This window comes from Eublepharis macularius, chromosome 7 (genome assembly GCF_028583425.1).
Source record: "Eublepharis macularius isolate TG4126 chromosome 7, MPM_Emac_v1.0, whole genome shotgun sequence".
NCBI classification, from domain to species: domain Eukaryota; kingdom Metazoa; phylum Chordata; class Lepidosauria; order Squamata; family Eublepharidae; genus Eublepharis; species Eublepharis macularius.
In genome coordinates, this window is record NC_072796.1 from 41965073 (window position 1) to 41983493 (window position 18421).

An 18421-nucleotide genomic window follows, 5' to 3' on the forward strand; every position below is an offset into this window, starting at 1 on the left:
GGACGCCTACGTTTCCCATCAAAACTTGAGGGAAGCTGACACGTGTCCAACCTGTGTAAGGCGTCACTTGTAGCTTGGCTCTGATTGTGCTTCCTGACTAACTTTCTTCATTCATTATTGTTCTTCGGGGCAGTGTCAGGCTACATTCTTGTTCCCCCGTTCATCTCTTTCCCCAGGGCTCCTTGGAAGCTGAAGTTCTGTGGGAGATGGGGATAGTTAGAAATCTCTTGCAAAAGTCTCTACGTCCACATGAAATGGCAATTTTGGTAGAAAGTCAAGTCAGTTAAGTTGGTGTAAAACTAACATATGATTTTATATATATAACTTATGTCTGTATAGATATACACTCAGAGTTCAGTGTTGAGGTATGCATTAAGAGATTAACGAATCAAAACCCCTTTTGTTAATATAGTTATTATATATCCATGAACAAAGGCCACGTAATACCTTTTAGTAGGACCAATACCCCCAACCCCGCACAAAGAAAACCCCTGTATGTGAGCTTCTGAGTTCTCCAGATATGTTCATCACTTTGGATGTTTTTTAAAAAGGTGGGGAGAAAAAAAAGATGGTTTGGATCAGGTTCTTATAGCTTCAATGTTGTTTTGGAATTTTCTTCAGTCCAAGAGTTACCTGCGCTCTCTCTCTATTAAGGATATACAAAATTTAGCCATCATTGAGTGGGTTTCTTCAGCTCCAGGATGGTTATCTGACATGACCAAGCTGATGGGGATTTCTTATCCCCTCACCACTAGTTAACATTGGCCGTTTTCACACATCTTACTGGCCGTGCAAAATCACACAAAACTCCCAGAACAACGGCGTCTTCCTGGAGCAATTTCCCATCACGACTCCGGTTTGTGGCAGGAGATCGCACCAGGAAGACATCATTGTTCCTGGAGTTTTGCGTGATTTTGCACGGCCAGTAAGATGTGTGAAAACGGCCATTGCCTCATTTGGCTTCCACTGCCTTTTTACTTAGTATACCATAAAAATTAATCTCCAGTTTTGTTACTATAATTACTACCCTGTTCCTATAATGAGTACCAATACAAGATTACTTTTGTTTGGGGGATTTTTATTATCATCTGCAGTCTGTCTACTTTAGTTATAACTAATTCAGCTTCAAAAATTAATGCAGTTGGCAAAATTCAGAAGTTTTCAGATATGTCTATTATTCTGCTTCCTGGCTGTCTCGTTTGTTTGTTTATTTAAAACACATATATGCTGTCTCTTCAGAGATCCACCCAAGATGCCTCACAACATAAAATATAAAATCATTAAAAAATGAAATAATTAAGATTAACAACTGTTAAAAACCAACCAATAACATCCAGAAGCGTAAAAGCACAACAACCCAGTGCATAAAACATTTGCAGCCTAAACCATCCTCAAAGCAATCCTCACTTAGTTGTGAATTCACAGGGGTTAGAGAGAGGAGAGAGAAATACAGCAGAGATTGAACTAACAAGAACATTTAGCATCGGGGAGTGCTATGCATAACTCTAATGTTATCTCCGCAACATTTCAGTCAGAAGCTCTGTTTAACAGGATGTCTTAAAATTATTGTTTTGTTTAAAAATATTGATTTGCATTTATGAAGATCCTTGTGCTGTGGTGGCAGATACTGTTAAAACAATGTGTTTCTTTTTAAATCTACACAGCCAATCAGATCTCCAATGGCTAATCAAAAGCTGTGGAAAAGTCCTACCTGGCCTCACTCACTTTCTAAAGATATTTGGCAGATGCCAAGAAAGGTGTTGGAAAGTGCTACATTGGGGACCCCTGCTCTACAGCATTTCATAGTGCCTAAGACAAATGAAAATCTTAAAATGATATCACATCCCAGCTGAGTTCTGTCTCGTGCCCAAATGCCACACTTCCTAGACAAACCTTTCCTCAAATGTCCAGGAATTTCCAAGCCAGTGTTGGCAATCCTAAATTCACACTGCTGGCTCACTGCCTTGCTGTGGGCTTTTGATTCTGTATTCTACAAGCTATCATGATCTCCAGTGCTCCACTGGCTAAGTTCATGGGCAACATGAGCCTGGCAGAGAGGGTAGACTAAAAATTGAATCAATTAAATAAATAAATAAATAAATAAATAAATAGATAAATAAATAAATAATAACAGCTTTGTTTGCACTTCCTAGCATATTACTGTTGGAGACTGGGAGTGGTGGGAAGATACAGACAAACATTACACTTGACACTCCTCCAGCATTAGGCATCTCTTCTGCTTGCAACCCCCTGGGGCGGGGGAGAAAGAGAGAGAGACATGATACACTTGCCCTTCTAGAAGCCAAGCAGTGTCAACATTTCTTGATTATGTTTGTGCATTGCAGTTGGTACGTTACAGAGAGACTCACAGGTTGTAACAAGCATACATCAATTCAATGTTTCTTAAAAAAAACTTGGTTAGGATCATGGAATTACAAGTAATGCATGTTTCTGCCCTTAGAGAAAGCAAACAAGGAAAAATCACATGCACTAATGTTATAGAGCAGGAAGAAGTGTTGGGTAGTGGTTTTGCGGGCCATATACCAAACCAATCCCATTTAGGCTTGCCATTTGCCCACCCATGATGGGTAATCTCCTGCCATCAGCCTTAATCCTCCACCCATGAAAAATTGAGGAGTGGGAGGGGGAAAAGGACAGAAAATGGCCTCTATAGTAATGCTTTAAGAATTTTCCCATGTCTCTGTAGTCTTTACCATAGAGATTAGTGTAAATTCCTATAGTGTCACCTGGAAGTGATGTCACATCCTTCCAAAACTCTACCCTCCACAGGTATCACCCTCAAAATCTCCTGGCTATAATCTTCCATCAGATCGCAATGAATCTGAAATCAACTAAATTTTTGCACAGGTAAACTGCATGCTGTTTTGCAGTTTAGTTAGGTGTATAAATGTACATACATTTGTATACAGAAGGTTTTGCCTGATAATCTCATTTACAGAGGGAAGATGTTGCCAAATTCATTTAAGCAATTAATAAAGTGAATAAAGCATTTGAATTAACAGCTCCCACAAAGGAACTCAAAATTCATATGTGGAAAATTGAATCAAGGGAAAACAGTTGAGGCCCATCAGCTTAGAATAAAGATAATGTCAATCACTTTTGTTTAAAATGGTTTTTCAGCTTCAGTCGTAGTCTTTAACAGCAGACAACAAATGTGCTCAGATATCTGTACTATTCAAATAACCAGAGGACTTGTTTGCATGATATACATTGAAGGAAATATATTTGCCAACAAATTTCTAAAAATGCTGTTTTCTTTAATCAACCCATGTATGTTTCTGCTATGCTGAAATATGTGCCCATGATCTGTCTGAGTCCATTGCTGGACTAGTTCTGCAAAGTAATGTATTTTTTAACATCTGCTTAGCTAGCCTGTACTATGGTTGCCAAATGTCTTTTCCCAGAGTGGTGGTGGTTGTTTTTTGCAATCTTGATCGTTTGATGATGTGAAGGCCCTGTACCATTAACTGGTGTGGTACAGTGGTTAGACAAGAATTTTGGAGATTCATGTTCAAGTTCTTATTCTGCCATGGAAGCTCACTGGGAAATAGGGTTGCTAGCCTCCAGGTAGTAGCTGGAGATCTCCCGGAATTACAACTGGTCTCCAGGCCACAAAGATCAGTTCACCTGGAGAAAATGGCTACTTTGAAGGGTGGAATCTATGGAATTGTGCCATGCCAAGGTCCTTTCCCTCCCCAAACCCCACTTTCTCCAGGTTTCTCCAGGTTTCACACACACACCCTTCCCAGATTTCCAGGAATTTCCCAACTTGGAGCTGGCAACCCTACTGGGAAACCTTGGACTAGTCAATCTCTCTCAGTCTAACCCATCTCACAGGGTTGTTGTAATAATAAAATGGAGGATGGGGAAATGATGCTGTAAGCTCCTTTGGGTCCCCATTGGTGAAAAAAGCAGGGTATAAATAATTAAATACCTAAATAAAACAAGACGCTAACATGGAGCTGTATTTTAGTCACCCTTTCTTCACTCTTACATCATCTCAAAGCACTGGGGCATTTTAATTCTTAATAGAAAGCTGCATATTCCCAGATCCAAGTCCTTTGTCTTTTCTTTCAATTCATTCAAAGGGGTTTAAACCCCATTATAAAGTCTAGGTAAGACCACGGCACTGCAAGAAAAGAGACGAAGCTGAAGTTGGTTCCCAGTGCCTTATTTGCAGTTCCTTATTCATTATTCGCAAAGCCAAAGAAAAATATTGTGGGAAAACTGAAAAGCTATAACTCCAAAATGAAGTTTGCAGGGGCACATATTATACACCTCCATATTTAGAAGACTGAATTGTCTGTTTGAAATAAGCCTCTGCATTTGTTATTCGTCAGCCCCCCTTCTCTTCTCCCTTCTCTTCTCCTAGGCTCTGTGACATGTTTGACCGAATTTGGCTCTCTTCCAATTATTGATTTTCGTCTCTGTCCACAGAAGCTAATGCAAACATCGGCAAAAGCAAACATTACTTGTTCTTCCCTGTTCAGAGAACATGTCATTTGGAATGGTTCCAGTAAAACATAATATTCTGGTACTTTCCATACTTAAGATGGAGTTCAGGATCATAGAAATAGGCTGGCTTCACTATACAGGAATACAACAGCACTCTAAGTGGACCTATACTGGCTCATCCTACAAAACCCAGATCTTGAGTAAACAGCTTCAAAATAGGATGCCCCCAGAACATTTCAATAAGAAGAAAGGAGCGGCAGCCACAGCAGAAAAAAACTTTGGATCACCCCAAATCACACAGATCTGAACTCCAGAGATTGTCCCCTACAAGAGGACATGTGCTGGTGCTGATCCAGTCTCTGGTTCTGGACCTAAGGCTTCCTATGTGGCCTGCCTGAAAAAAACTTGTATTAGGCATTGCTGTGAATAAGGAAGTGGGGAACTATAAGCCCTCTGAAACCCAAAACAATCTTTGGATCACTCCAAATCACACAGATCTGAATTCCAGATACTGTCCCCTACAAGAGAACATGTGCTGGTGCTGATCCAGTCTCTGGTTCTGGACCTAAGACCTCGAATGTGGCCTGCCTCCAAGCACCCAGTACTAGACATGGCTTTGAATAAGAAAGTGATGAAAATATAAGCCCTCTGAAACCCAAAACAATCTTTGGATGACGCCAAATCACACACCCCTGAACTCCAGAGACTGTCCCCTACAAGAGGGCATGTGCTGGTGCTGATCCAGTCTCTGGTTCTGGACCTAAGGCCTCGAATGTGGCCTGCCTGCAAGCACCCAGTATTAGACATCGCTTTGAATAAGGAAGTGGTGAAAATATAAGCCCCCTGCACCCCAAAATAATCTTTGGATCACCCCAAATCACACACTACTGAACTCCAGAGACTGTCCCCTACAAAAGGACATGTGCTGGTTCTGATCCAGTCTCTGGTTCTGGTCCTAAGGCCTCCTATGTAGCCTGCCTGAAAAAAAACTTGTATTAGACATTGCTGTGAATAAGGAAGTGGGGAACGATAAGCCTCCTGCAACCCCAAATAATCTTTGGATCACCCCAAATCACACACCGCTGAACTCCAGAGACTGTCCCCTACAAAAGGACATGTGCTGGTTCTGATCCAGTCTCTGGTTCTGGACCTAAGGCCTCCTATGTGGTCTGCCTGGAAAAAAACTTGTATTAGATATTGCTTTGAATAAGAAAGTGGGGGAAAGTGGGGGAAATATAAGCGCTCTGCCCCCCAAAGTGGTTCTGGTGCTGTGAGCTCCCTTTTCAGCTGCCTCCAAGAAGCTTGTATTTGGAAAAGTTTCTCTCTCAAAGCAGCCCTGGTCTCGGGTCTGCTCAGATTTGGAGCCTGGAGTAGAGTGTTGATTTTTATGCCCTTTCCTATTATTCCCATTCAGATATACTGTAATACCAGCACATGTCCTTTTGTAGGGGACAGTCTCTGTATTGCAGGGGTGTGTGATTTGGGGTGATCCAAAGATTGTTTTGGGTTTCAGAGGGCTTATAGTTCCCCACTTCCTTATTCACAGCAATGTCTAATACAAGTTTTTTCCAGGCAGGCCACATAGGAGAACTTAGGTCTAGAACCAGAGACTGGATCAGCACCAGCACATGTCCTCTTGTAGGGGACAGTCTCTGGAGTTCAAGGGTGTGTGATTTGGGGTGATCCAAAGATTGTTTTGGGTTTCAGAGGGCTTATACTTCCTTACTTCCTTATTCAAAGCCATGTCTAATACAAGTTTTTTCCAGGCAGGCCACTTTGGAGGCCTTAGGTCCAGAACCAGAGACTGGATCAGCACCAGCACATGTCCTCTTGTAGGGGACAGTCTCTGGAGTTCAGCGGTGTGTGATGTGGGGTGATCCAAAGATTATTTGGGGTTGCAGGGAGCTTATATTTTCACCACTTCCTTATTCAAAGCCATGTCTAATACAGGGTGCTTGGAGTCAGGCCGCATTCGAGGCCTTAGGTCCAGAACCAGAGACTGGATCAGCACCTGCACATGTCCTCTTGTAGGGGACAGTCTCTGGAGTTCAGGGGTGTGTGATTTGGGGTGATCCAAGTTTTTTTTCTGCTGCAGCTGCCGCCCCTTTCTTCTTATTGAATTGTTCTGGGGACATCCTATTTTGAAGCTGTTTACTCAAGATCTGGGTTTTGTAGGATGACCCAGTATAGGTCCACTTAGAGTGCTGAGTCTTCTGAATATGGAGGTGTATAATATGTGCCCCTGCAAACTTCATTTTGGAGTTTAGAGCATTTCAGTTTTCCCACAATATTTTTCTGTGGCTTTGCGAATAACGAATAAGGAATAAGGAACTGCGAATAAGAAACTGGGAACCAACTTCAGCTTCTAGGTTAACAATAAGTTTAAGGATTGGGACAAGTTAAATTTGTCCTGGGCTGAAAAAATACTGCTAGTGAAATCCATGATTTTACCTCTTTTCTTATTTAACTTTCGTATGCTGCCTATTTATCTCACGGATCAAGATATCCAGTCATGGCAAAGTCTCATAAATAAATTTATCTGGGCTAACAAACGCCCTAGAATCAACTTCTCAACCATGAACCGTGTCTCAAATAGAGGTGGATTGGCTATACCTGATTTAAAACATTATTACATGGCTGCTCAATTAGCTAATATAGTGCTTTTGTTAAATCCTACAGAAAATTTAGACTGGAGCTATGCTGAAACGACACACATTTCCCCACATGACATAAAAGATATAATCTGGACAGATCATAAAAGCAGACCAGTTCAAACATTTACCAATCCTTTTCTGAAATCTACTCTAATAACTTGGGACAGAGTAAGGCAGTATCTAGCCCCCACTCCTTCTCCGTTATCATCCTTCGTGGACCAATCTTGGTTTCCACCTGGAAAGGATTTAATCTCATTCCAGAAATGGAAGATACTTAAGAAAGGTAGAATTATGGATATAACCAAACAAGGGGCCATCCTAAGTAAAGGGCAAATTGAAAAAGATGCAGCTGATACCTTGCCATGGTACCAATACTTACAACTGTCACACCTTATAAACAGCCAACCAATTGCAAATGCTTTGAAACGTGAGCTAACAGACTTTGAGTTCCTGCTAAAACAAATATCATCTCAACATAAGGGACTTATAGCAAGAATTTATTCCATTTTAAACCTAAAATGGACCACCCTTAAAATACCAAATGAAATGGAATAGGGATTGCAAGAACATACTAACGGACAACCAATGGGCCCTGATTTGGTCAGGCAGACACCTAAAAACTAAAGCAATCAATATTAAAATGTCATCTTTTAAAATAATGTCGAGATGGTACGTGACACCTAGTTCCCTCCATCACCTTAATCCTACTATAGCCCCGCTTTGTTGGAAGCAATGCGGCCAAATTGGAGATTATATTCATCTCTGGTGGACGTGCCCTAAAATCCAGTCATTCTGGGACGTAATCTTGAGGTCTGTTACAGAAATCACAGGCTATGATGTACCTAAAAATCCTGAGACAATCCTGCTGGGTCTCTGGTGCATTTCGCACTAGGAGCTTACCACGCCTTTTTTGCGCAGCAAATGCGATCGCGTCTGCATCGCATTTGCACCTGCGCTCTTCACACTTATAGAAAGTTTCGAGTTGGCGTTTGACAAATCTTCTCACCCACCGCTTTCACACCCGCCTCAATTGGCTCGCATTTGTTGCGCTCTTTTTTGGCCGGCATGCACAGTGTTCCGATGGGAGGGGAATGTTCTCTTTTTTTTTTTTTTAATTTTGCGCAAGCGTGGTAACATTTATGCGTTTCCGCGTTTCGAAATTGTGCAATGATGTTTGCTGTGAAAGCTCTGATTTTGGCCTGGCTTCAAATAATCCTCATTTATCTGAGGCGATCGATTGAAGCCACGAACAGCTTTTGGCTCCGTGTGGTCAAAAGAAGGAGGACAAGGCATTCCTCGTGGGCTCTGCATGACATACACCAACAACCACAGCGAGTCCACCGAAGCAGCAGAGCACGAGCACGATGGATCGCGCTGGCAGGTATCCGTGTTCCAAGACGCTACTGGGTCTATCCCAGAAGCAATGATTGGTGGGACAATTTTGTCACCGCTATATGGGATGACGAATTATGGATACAGAACTTTCGCATGGCCCGGTCCACCTTCAATGAGCTGGTGGCATGCATTGGCCCAAGACTGGCAAGGCAGGATACCAGACTTCGCCGTGCAATCCCCGTGGAGAAGAGAGTGGCCATTGCTATCTGGTACCTGGCCAACTGCTACCACTACCGGGGCTGCATGAACCAGTTCGGCGTGGGACTGTCTACAGTCGCAGGGATAGTTCTGGAGGTTTGCTTTGCTATCGAGGCAGAGCTGCTCAGCAAACTAGTCTGCTTGGGACAAGATGTGGCAAAGGTAAGTTTCCCCCTATCTCATGCCTGGACCTTGGCGGCATGTTTTGACCTGTTTAAGTTTCGGCTGTTTAAAACAAGGAATATGAATATGATATGATGACTTTTAAATTTATAAATATGATTGAAACCAATACTCGTGTTTAGATTTTCAAGATTCTGTCTGACTGTCTGTGTGCTGATTGAAACTTTCTAGATGCTTTAAACTTAACTCTCTTTACAGATCATGGCTGGGTTTCAGCAGCTTGGATTTCCACACTGCATTGGGGCAGTGGATGGCACGCACATCGCCATTTGCCAATTCAAGGGAAGAGGTCATGAGTATAGCAACAGAAAAAAGTTCAACTCAATCCTGATACAGGGAACAGTGGACCATACAGGGCGATTCATTGATGTGGAGGTCGGTTGGAGTGGCCGCAACCATGACGCCTTTGTTTTTGCCAATTCTGCCATCTGTGAAGCCATGGATGCTGGGGCATTTGTGCCGGGGAACCCATGTCTTACTTTGGAAGGGGTTGCTGTTCCTCCACTAATAATATCGGATGCGGCATATCCCATGAGAAGATGGCTGATGAAGCCTTATGGCACACCATCCACCCCTGCGGAGCGGCACTTCAACAAATGTTTGACCCACTCCAGAAATGTGGTTGAACATGCTTTCGGTCGGCTGAAGGGCCGTTGGAGGTGTCTCAGATCATGCCTGCTGGTTGCAGAGGAGAATGTCACCAGCATTGCTGTAGCATGCGTTGTCCTCCATAATCTGTGCGAGCAAAAGGGACATGGCTATGTAGAGGACGATGCACCATTGCAGCAGGTGCAACTCACAGAGGACCAACCACCAGTCCCCGTGTGGCCTAGACGTCACCTGGAGCAGGGAAAGGTGGTTCGCGATGTCCTCGCCAGGCATATGTTGAGTCAAGTGCAGCATCAGTAATTCACTTGCCATTGCATGTTCCCCAGGTGTGCTTTGTTTTTTCTGGATTAGTGCACCACTGAAGCGTCGGATGTCATGTGTGCAATCTCAATTCCTCTTATAACCAAAATTGTTTTTACAGCCATTTATGTTTGTGTAGCTGAGTTTTAAGTTTGTTTAAGAGCATCTTGTGCCACCTCCAGGTTTGCTCCGCATGCTTGGATGCGGGCTTCAGTTTGTGACATTCGAGTGATTAATGTTCGCCAAGACATCAAGCTGTGTTGTTGAGCAATCATCACGAAATCGATCACAGCAATAAAGGTTGACTCGTGCTGCTGTGAAGTGTTGAATTCATGTTCTTTAACCTCACCAAGAAATGACAAATAAATTTGATTTGAACATTTTAATTCATGAGCAATCAGGTCTGGTTCTTTCAAGTTAATGTAGATTGAATTGAGTGTGTGGTTTTTCTCTCCCATGCAAAGATTGGCAGGAGTGATGTTGAACAGTTTTTCAAAACTGTTTGCTGTTTTTGAGTTCCCACCACTGAATGCGCGTTCTCCTCAACAATCAGGACGAAGCAAAAAATTTCAAATGACGCTTGAACAGCAGGTGGATTGAGTGGAGGACAAGTGAACTGGGAGAAACACACTTGCCCTTCAAGTGTCATTTGTCAATAGTGGCTTGGCCAACAGTGGCAGACACGTGAACAAATTTGAATGGGTCGCCAAGTTTCTTAAACTGGTCATCCACCCACCAATACACACACCGAACCTGCCTAAATGCAGTGGCAAGCAGAGGTGATCGATAATTGTGGGTGACAATTTGCAGCTTGCCCAAGAGGCAGTTTAAATGGACTGCAGCAGTCACCCCAAAAGTGCTTTTCAGGGCCGCATTACTGCACTGCTACAAAGATACATTTTGGGGAGGGGACCATAGCAATACGGTCCTAAATGTGATAAGAAAAATAAATACTGCATGTCAAGAGTATTCCTTGCCACGAACAAAATCCTTTGTCCATCCATACTGCCTGTAGTTGTTATTTGATCTTGATAATCAACAAATTGGTACATTGTTTTGGGCGGTTTTTTGGGCCACCAGCGGTGGCCTTCAACAAAGCAGTGGCAGCATGAGAATATCAGGTTTGGATTGACAGTTGGCCTTGTCACCCAAGGTTGCTGAGCAATCACCTGTGTGGTTTCCTCCATTCCCCACTGTTCAAGTTTTGCCCCATTGTTCCCGCAATGTTCATGGTTTTTCCCCCCATGATCGCACCCCTGTCTGCATGACATTTTTTCGTGGCGTGTTTGGACTTGTATGAACCATCTCTTTTTTAAATCTAAAGGGATAAACGTTGAAACGTTTAGTCTCAAGGCCAGGGAGTTAAGAAAATGCCTGTCGACGTGTCCACGCCCAGATCCTGGACGGCCAATGACTTTCGGCCCAATGTTCTGTGCGTGCGTGCGTTACTTCCTGCGGGTGATCGGTAATCGATACTTGAGAGAGTGTTCCCTCCTGATCCTTGCTGGCAGAAACTGTTTTCGGGGAAGGGGCAAGGAAACGTTGAAGGAGCCCTCTGCAGAGACGTTTCAGCGTTGCTCTCTTCGGTTTCGGACAGTCAGAATGCCGTACAGGAGAGGAAGGGGAACCTTCTGGCAGCACGAAGAGGTGTGCTTGCTGCTGGATATTGTGCTCCGTCTGGGCTTCGCGCCCGACCTCATGTCTAGCACGCATCAGAGAAATAGATCGGCATACGCTGCTATTGCGAGGGAGCTCCGGGCAGAAGGCTATGCTAGGACACCAGACCAGTGCCGCACCAAATTTAAAAGACTGAAGTGCGACTTCTACGACTCCCTCGAGGCTTGGCAAGGTCTGCTGCGCAGAAGCGGGCAGATACCTCATCACCGTTCCCTGATGCGGCTTTGGGTGGCTGCTGGCCGTCCTCGTTGGGAGGACCGCCATCATGAGGGTAAGTATCATCATATGTTGGAACATTGCTAATACTTTTTTTTTTAAACACAAAAACAAAATCAGGAAAAGTGGTAACGTTGCAATGCTGGCAACCCTCCCTCCTTTTTTGGAGGTCGGAGTCTTCTTAGCAATGTAGGAGGAAAGTGATGGCAGAGTTGTTTGGGGAGATATGTGCCAAAGTCCTAGCCTGGCAAGTAGTGCATATATGCTGATGAATCCCCTCCCTTGAAGCAGAGCCTTGTTTCCCGTATAGAGGGGTTGGATTCCAGACACATGCAAACCCACTGAAATTCTGCCCTAATCTAAGCCACCAACTCCTGGTCGAGAACAGTGATTGCGTTGTTGGATGGATGATTTCATAACTTCGCCTATTCATTTTGGGGGCTGACACACACCACACATTTTTTTTTCTGCAGCAACATCATACCGCAGAGAGGATGAGGTGACCATCGTGGCCAGCGAAACACGCCAGCATGAGGGGCACGAGGAAGAGGAAAATCAATCAATGGAGGAGGAAACCAGCAGTGAAGGTGCGATGATGGGAGGTCCCTCTGAGGTTTCTTCGTCTGAGGACCAAGGTGGGCCATCAATTATGCTTAGTGTTATCATGTTTCTCTCATGCGTGGAGGGTGTATGTTTTCTCTCACCCACAATTACAGCCATTGCTTACAGATCCAGAGGAGTTAGCCGTGTTAGTCTGTGGTAGCAAAACCAAAAAGAGTCCAGTGGCACCTTTAAGACTAACCAATTTTATTGTTGCATAAGCTTTCGAGGACCACAGCTCTCTTCATCAGATGCCTGATAAAAACAATTTTGATCTGGCATCTGATGAAGAGAGCTGTGGTTCTCGAAAGCTTATTCAACAATAAAATTGATTAGACTTAAAGGTGCCACTGGACTCTTTTAGACGTTGCTTGCTTTTTCTCCCCCACACAGAGCAATGCAAAACCACTGATGCAAGAGAAAGCCCGTCAGAGGGCAGCCCGTCCTCCCACAGCATTGATGCATTCATAGATCTCACTGTGGAGCCCAAACCACCGCGGCAGCAGATAGCCCTTCAGAAGGGACTTCCTCCACCCACGGAATGGAACCCTTCATTGACCTGACAGAGGATTCCCGCAATGATGATGCCGGGGACAGCCCTTCTAATGGAGCCACCTCCTCCCACAGAGTGGAACAGCTAGCCGTGCAAGCGGAGGAACCCCGAACCACTGCACTCGGAGATAGTCCCTCAGAAGGCACCATATTCTCCCGCATAGCTGAACAGTTCATGGAGCTTGCTGAGGGTCCCCAAACCACAAGGGCCAGAGACAGCCCTTCTGAAGGCACTTCAGCAGCCCACAGAGTCGAACATCTTCCCGAGCTTGCTGAACAACCACAAGCTTCTGGTGCCAGATATGACACATCAGAGGTTACTTCATCCTCCCACAGAGCGGTAGAGATCACAAACCTTGCTGAGGAACCACAAACCACCACTGGCAGAGATAGCCCCGGTGAAGGCACCTCATCATCCCACACAGTGGATCCGGTAACCCTGCTTGCAGAGGTACCCCAAACTTCCGCTTCAGATGGAACCTCATCACAGCACAGAGTGGCCGAGCTCGGTGACCTTCCCGAGGAACCCCAAACGACCACAGACAGCCCCTCTGCGGGTGCTTCCTCCTCCCTCAGAGTGGATCATGTTGTCGAGCTTGCTGGGAAAGTGAAGCAGGTGGTGGCAACATGTCTCCGTGTGTGTGAGTTTTTATTTTAAATAAAAAAAAAATTTAAAGGCACCATATCAACCATGACTTATCCAATGTGTTGGGCATTGTTTGCCAGATTAAAATTGGGGTGGAAAGGGAAATGGCTGGGGAAGAGTAGAATTTTTTCCTTGCCTTAGGAACAACCACAAATTTCCCCTGACGCATGCCATTTCAGTCAAAGGATTGCACTGCAATGGTGTTTGATTTCGGCAAAAGTTGTCATGACAAAAAGACCAGCTATTACAAATTACCGTGCTGGACACCCTCCAAAGACAGGGTTCAATGGGAGGTGATGGTTAGTGATCTACCTTTCAGTGACTGTAATTTTTATTTTCCCAGTGAAAAAGACCAACAGGAGGATTGACGGCCTTGAGAGGCAGCTGAGGATTTTGAGACAGGAAACCAAGGAGGATATCGGCAAGCTGAGGAATGACCTGGACAAAATAATCCATCAATCAAAGGAACAGTGATCATGTTTTAATGATTAACAGTAAAAAGTTTTAAACGGCGCAAACAATAAATAGTTTGGTTATGTTATAGCAGTTAACAGTAAAAAATTTTCAAAAAACACACACAATAGATATGGTAGTCATGTTTTAAAATTTCTCAGACCAAAAAATACCTATCCACAATCAAACTGTGAAACCTATCTGAAATGTTTATTTATTGCCGAAGTCAACTTTCACATGAAGTGACCGGGACCAAACAATCTCCCTTTTCCGATGACTCAATGCAATTGAGTTGTTCTTTCCCCCTGCTTCTCCTCCTCTTCCCTCCTCCAATTTTGTGTCCCTGGGGCTGTGATGGGTTGATCCTGGCAATTCCACACTCTCAGCGGGTGTGTGGGAGAGTGAAAAAAGGGAAAGGGGAAATGAATTTGGCCGTGGCCCATGCCCTGTTCAACTTCCCCAGAAAGGAGTAATATTTCAGATTTCAAAGGTTTTTCACAAATCAAATTTCTTGCTGGGTTTAATCACACGACACCTCTTTCTGGGTGGGTTCTCCTGTGGAGATCTATGCACACTTCCCCTTCCAGATGATTGTCCTGGCATGGCTTGGTGACTCAGCTCACGGTTTCCCCCCAGCAAAATTTCGGTTAGGGAGCTTAAGGCACTGACCGCTCTGTTGATGCCCTCAAAGTTCTGCTGCTGCGCCTCAATGAAAGCCTTTCTGTCTTCTTGTGCCTCCCTCATAGTGTCCTCATGCCTTCTCTGCTCCGCTTCCAGAAATTGCATGCGCCACTCTCGGCTCTCCGTCAATGTCTGTTTTCTTTCCTTGGCATTGTTGTTCTCCTCTCTCTCTGCCTGAGACAACATCTTTTCTGCCACGGTGCTAAGCAAGGCCACACGTCTGCTTCGGGTTCTAGCCTTTTCTAGCCGAGATGCAGGCGACATCTGTGCCGTGGTTTTTGGTGCGGTTTCAACGGGCTGATTTTCAGCGACTGAAACCAGGAATTGAGAAATTGGTATGATTGTAAGAGAGAAATTTGTTTCTAGAAAGGGTTGAAGGAATCACGACCGCAAAAGCACACTCACCCACATTTTGACGACTGCCGTCCTCATGCTCCTCCGGGATTTCATCCACCTGAGTCAAGTCCGAATCTGTGGGAATTCAAAGGAAAAATTTTTTCTGATGATTGTGTCAGAATAGAGATGCCAGAGGTTGAATCTGGTTTTCTAGTTGAAAGCGGCAACCAGTGAGAGCAGACAAAACTAGAGCGAGGTGGACTGAAAGGGCAAGTGCGGAGGCGAGTCTCACAGTGTGTGGATGCTGCCACAATTCAGCCCAAATTATTATAGTTAATGCTGTACATGTGAAAGGTTCCAGATTCTATCCCTGGCATCTCCAGATAAAGAGTCTTGTAGACAGAATTTGAGACTGACATTTCTCTGTCTAAGAACCTCAAGATATGTCACCAGCCCAGAAAGCAATATAATGAGTGACAGCACTTGGGGTTATGCCACTTCACATGTCAATGAACCAGCATTTGTGGTTTCCGGGGACACCATCCGCACTCAGAAGAGGGAACATCACGAAGTTAGCGCACATGTTCTCAAAGGCAATGCAAGATATATTCAAGCAATAAAACATGCATGTTTGGGCCAAGCAATAGTTCTTTGATTATGAAAAAGCAGGTTTCCCCCCCCCCCAAAAAAAGGTGGGATTGGCAAGCCAGCCAATTCCGCCTTCAGTTTATTTTCTGAAAAATAGAGGCTGTGATGTGATCAAAGAAATTATTGCTTTTCCCAAACCTTCATGTGTGGTTGCCAGCTCTGGTTTGCGAAATCCATAAAGATTTGGGTGCAGTGCCTGTGCATGGCAGAAGCTCAGCCACAGCATGCGATGTTATGCCATAGAATCTGTCCTACTTAGATGCCATCGTGCCCAGGGAAAACCCCCTTTGCAGTCCCGAGATCGGCCGTAATTCTTGGAAGATTCCAAGCCCATCTGGAGACTGGCAACTTTAAATGCTTGAACAGTTGAAGTGGCATACAAGTAAGAGCAAGGTAATAGAAAACAATTCTGTTCTTTGACAATGCAGAACTTGAGTTATGTGCTTTGTCGGTGCCCAACCTTCCACTGTGAATGTTGGGTGCACCCACGTGCACCGTCAAGCGAGAGATAGTTTTGGGGCTTTCTTTCTGTAATGACTTTGGCAAACATCATTTTTAAGCTGACTGTCTTCTCTACTGTGGAGGCCCTCTAAATCAATCATCCAAAGTAATTCAAATCAATTAAGTTAATTCATTGACAGTATGATCCTAATGCCCTTCTAAGACCACCTTTATCTAGAAAGAACAGAAATCCTCATGCCAACGGTGTCTCTGCCTTATGCACCCCATCCACTCTGCCAAATAGGATCATGGCACTCGATCTTACCTTCTTCTCCCACCTCTCCCCCATCACATGCTTCCATCAATTGTTCCTGGTCAGATGCAGCCCCTGGAAGAAACATAAGCGTAAGTTATATTTTGGAAAGTTTGGATATTAGTGATGCGAGTATGAATGGAAGACTCTTGTCAGAATAACATGTATTGTCCAGTGATGTGAACTCCCAAGTGGCTTGACGATGTCACAGGATAACAGGTTCCCACACATCTAATGTCACCGGTGCATGTCCAAACTTGTTGATTACTGTGACTTCAGGGTTGCTTCTGCTTGAGTTATTTTTCACGGAATAAATCTGCAGGTGAGCAAAGGATCACTTGAAAACTCCATACCCACCACATCCCCCCACCCTAGGCCCCTCTTCACACACCCACCATTACAAGTGCCAACACAGATAGATTGCTTTGGCAAGGGCATGACACCGGCAAAGTTCATAGGAAGAATGGGCATTGTCTATCTGTAACGTTATAACGTTTCGCCTAGTGGTCACATCCCTCCTTAGGATTCCGCCGCTTGACCCACAACAGCAGGAAACATACTTACCTTGATCGTTTGCTGTGACATCCACAGATTGTAGATTCAGGGTCACCATCGGGTGGCTAAACAGTTCCTCAGACCCCTCAAATTGAACTGGTCTCGGAGTGTCGGCGCGCGGAAGGGAGAGGCTTCTGGCCACCCGTTGTGGCCTGATGCTGGCATCGCCCCTGAAGATACGATGTAGCTGGGCATAATATGGGCACGTTGTGGGTGCATTTCCGGATTTGGAGTTGTGTGCCACCACTCGTTTGTATTCTTGGCGCATCGCTTTGGTCTTCGTCCGACATTCCAAAGCCGTGCGCTTGTGCCCTCTTGCCGCCATCTGCTCCGCGATCTTTTCGAAGACGTCTATGTTTCTGTGGCACATTGACAGTGACTCCTGGACCTTCTCCTCTCCCCAGAAGTCGATGAGATCCAGTGTCTCCCTCTCCCTCCACGACACTCCTCGTCCAGCCATTTTCTGCATCGCCATCTGAGCCGTTAGATAGACCAGGAATGAACTTCTCCCGCCCAGCAGTGCTCGAGCTCTCAATGGTCCGGCTTGGTCACATGACCCAATTTTCGTGTCTCGCAGCACGCAGCCCCCTCTCCTGATGTCGTTTTTGTTGTGTGATGAACGTTTAAACATTAAAATGTTCAGTTTAAAGGGTGAGAAAAAAAAGGGATTTTGTGGCCATCGGGAGTTTGATTGTCGGAAAAAACATATGCGCACAATCATGACATGAATGACTCTCCCGCCAAGCATTGCTCGAGCTCTCACTGGTCCGCCTTGGTCAAATGACCCGATTTTCGGTTCTCGAGCAATGCCCCTCAGCAAAAAAAAAAAGGGGGAAAGTGGGATTTGTGGCTGTGCTGGAAGGCTGCTAATTGGAAAGAGCACAATCGGAGCGTCAGGGAAAATAGGTCAGGACTGGAATGAAGTAAACGCTTAAACGTTACTACCCCCACTGAACAGAAAAAAAATGGCGGAATAAAATTTTTGAGAGCTGCGGCTGGTGGAAGTGGCTAGACCGGCAGACTGTCCAATCGGGGGTTAGGGAAGCAAAAAAGGGACAAACGCTTTCACACTAGCATACTGCGGGCTGGGAGCCGTTTTGCAGCGAATGAACGTTAACTTCGCAGTATGTCCGCAGGAGGAAAAATCGGAGAAACCACTGACATGCTGCGGATTGGCATTCCATGACTCCTTCCTGAGTGTGAAATCCACAGAAACATGGGATGAAATACAGGTGCAAACGCGATCTAAAAACTGAGTGCGAAATGTATCTGAGAAGACCCAACAGTACCAACGATCAGGAGAAACTGAATACTCTTGTTATTAGCTGCAGCGAAAATGCTTCTTGTGTTATACTGGAAACAAGACAGACTTCCAAAATTGCAGCAGTGGTACCAGAAAGTGTGGGATATCTTCACCATGGAGAAAATAGCGGATTATCTTCACTCTACTGATAATCCACAGCATCATTCAACGTTCTTTACACAATG

The 18421-nt window shown here is 44.7% G+C and overlaps 1 protein-coding gene across 1 annotated transcript; it reads right to left on the reverse strand.

Annotated features, from left to right (window-relative positions):
- Window positions 1–14454: 14454 nt before the first annotated feature.
- LOC129333919 (zinc finger and SCAN domain-containing protein 29-like) lies at window positions 14455–17408 on the reverse strand. Its single transcript, XM_054985858.1, has 4 exons — window positions 16943–17408; window positions 16391–16453; window positions 15046–15111; window positions 14455–14951 (listed from the first exon to the last, which is right to left on the reverse strand). Exons 1-4 carry the CDS (start codon window positions 17406–17408, stop codon window positions 14455–14457), a joined length of 1092 nt encoding a protein of 363 aa, XP_054841833.1.
- Window positions 17409–18421: the final 1013 nt, after the last annotated feature.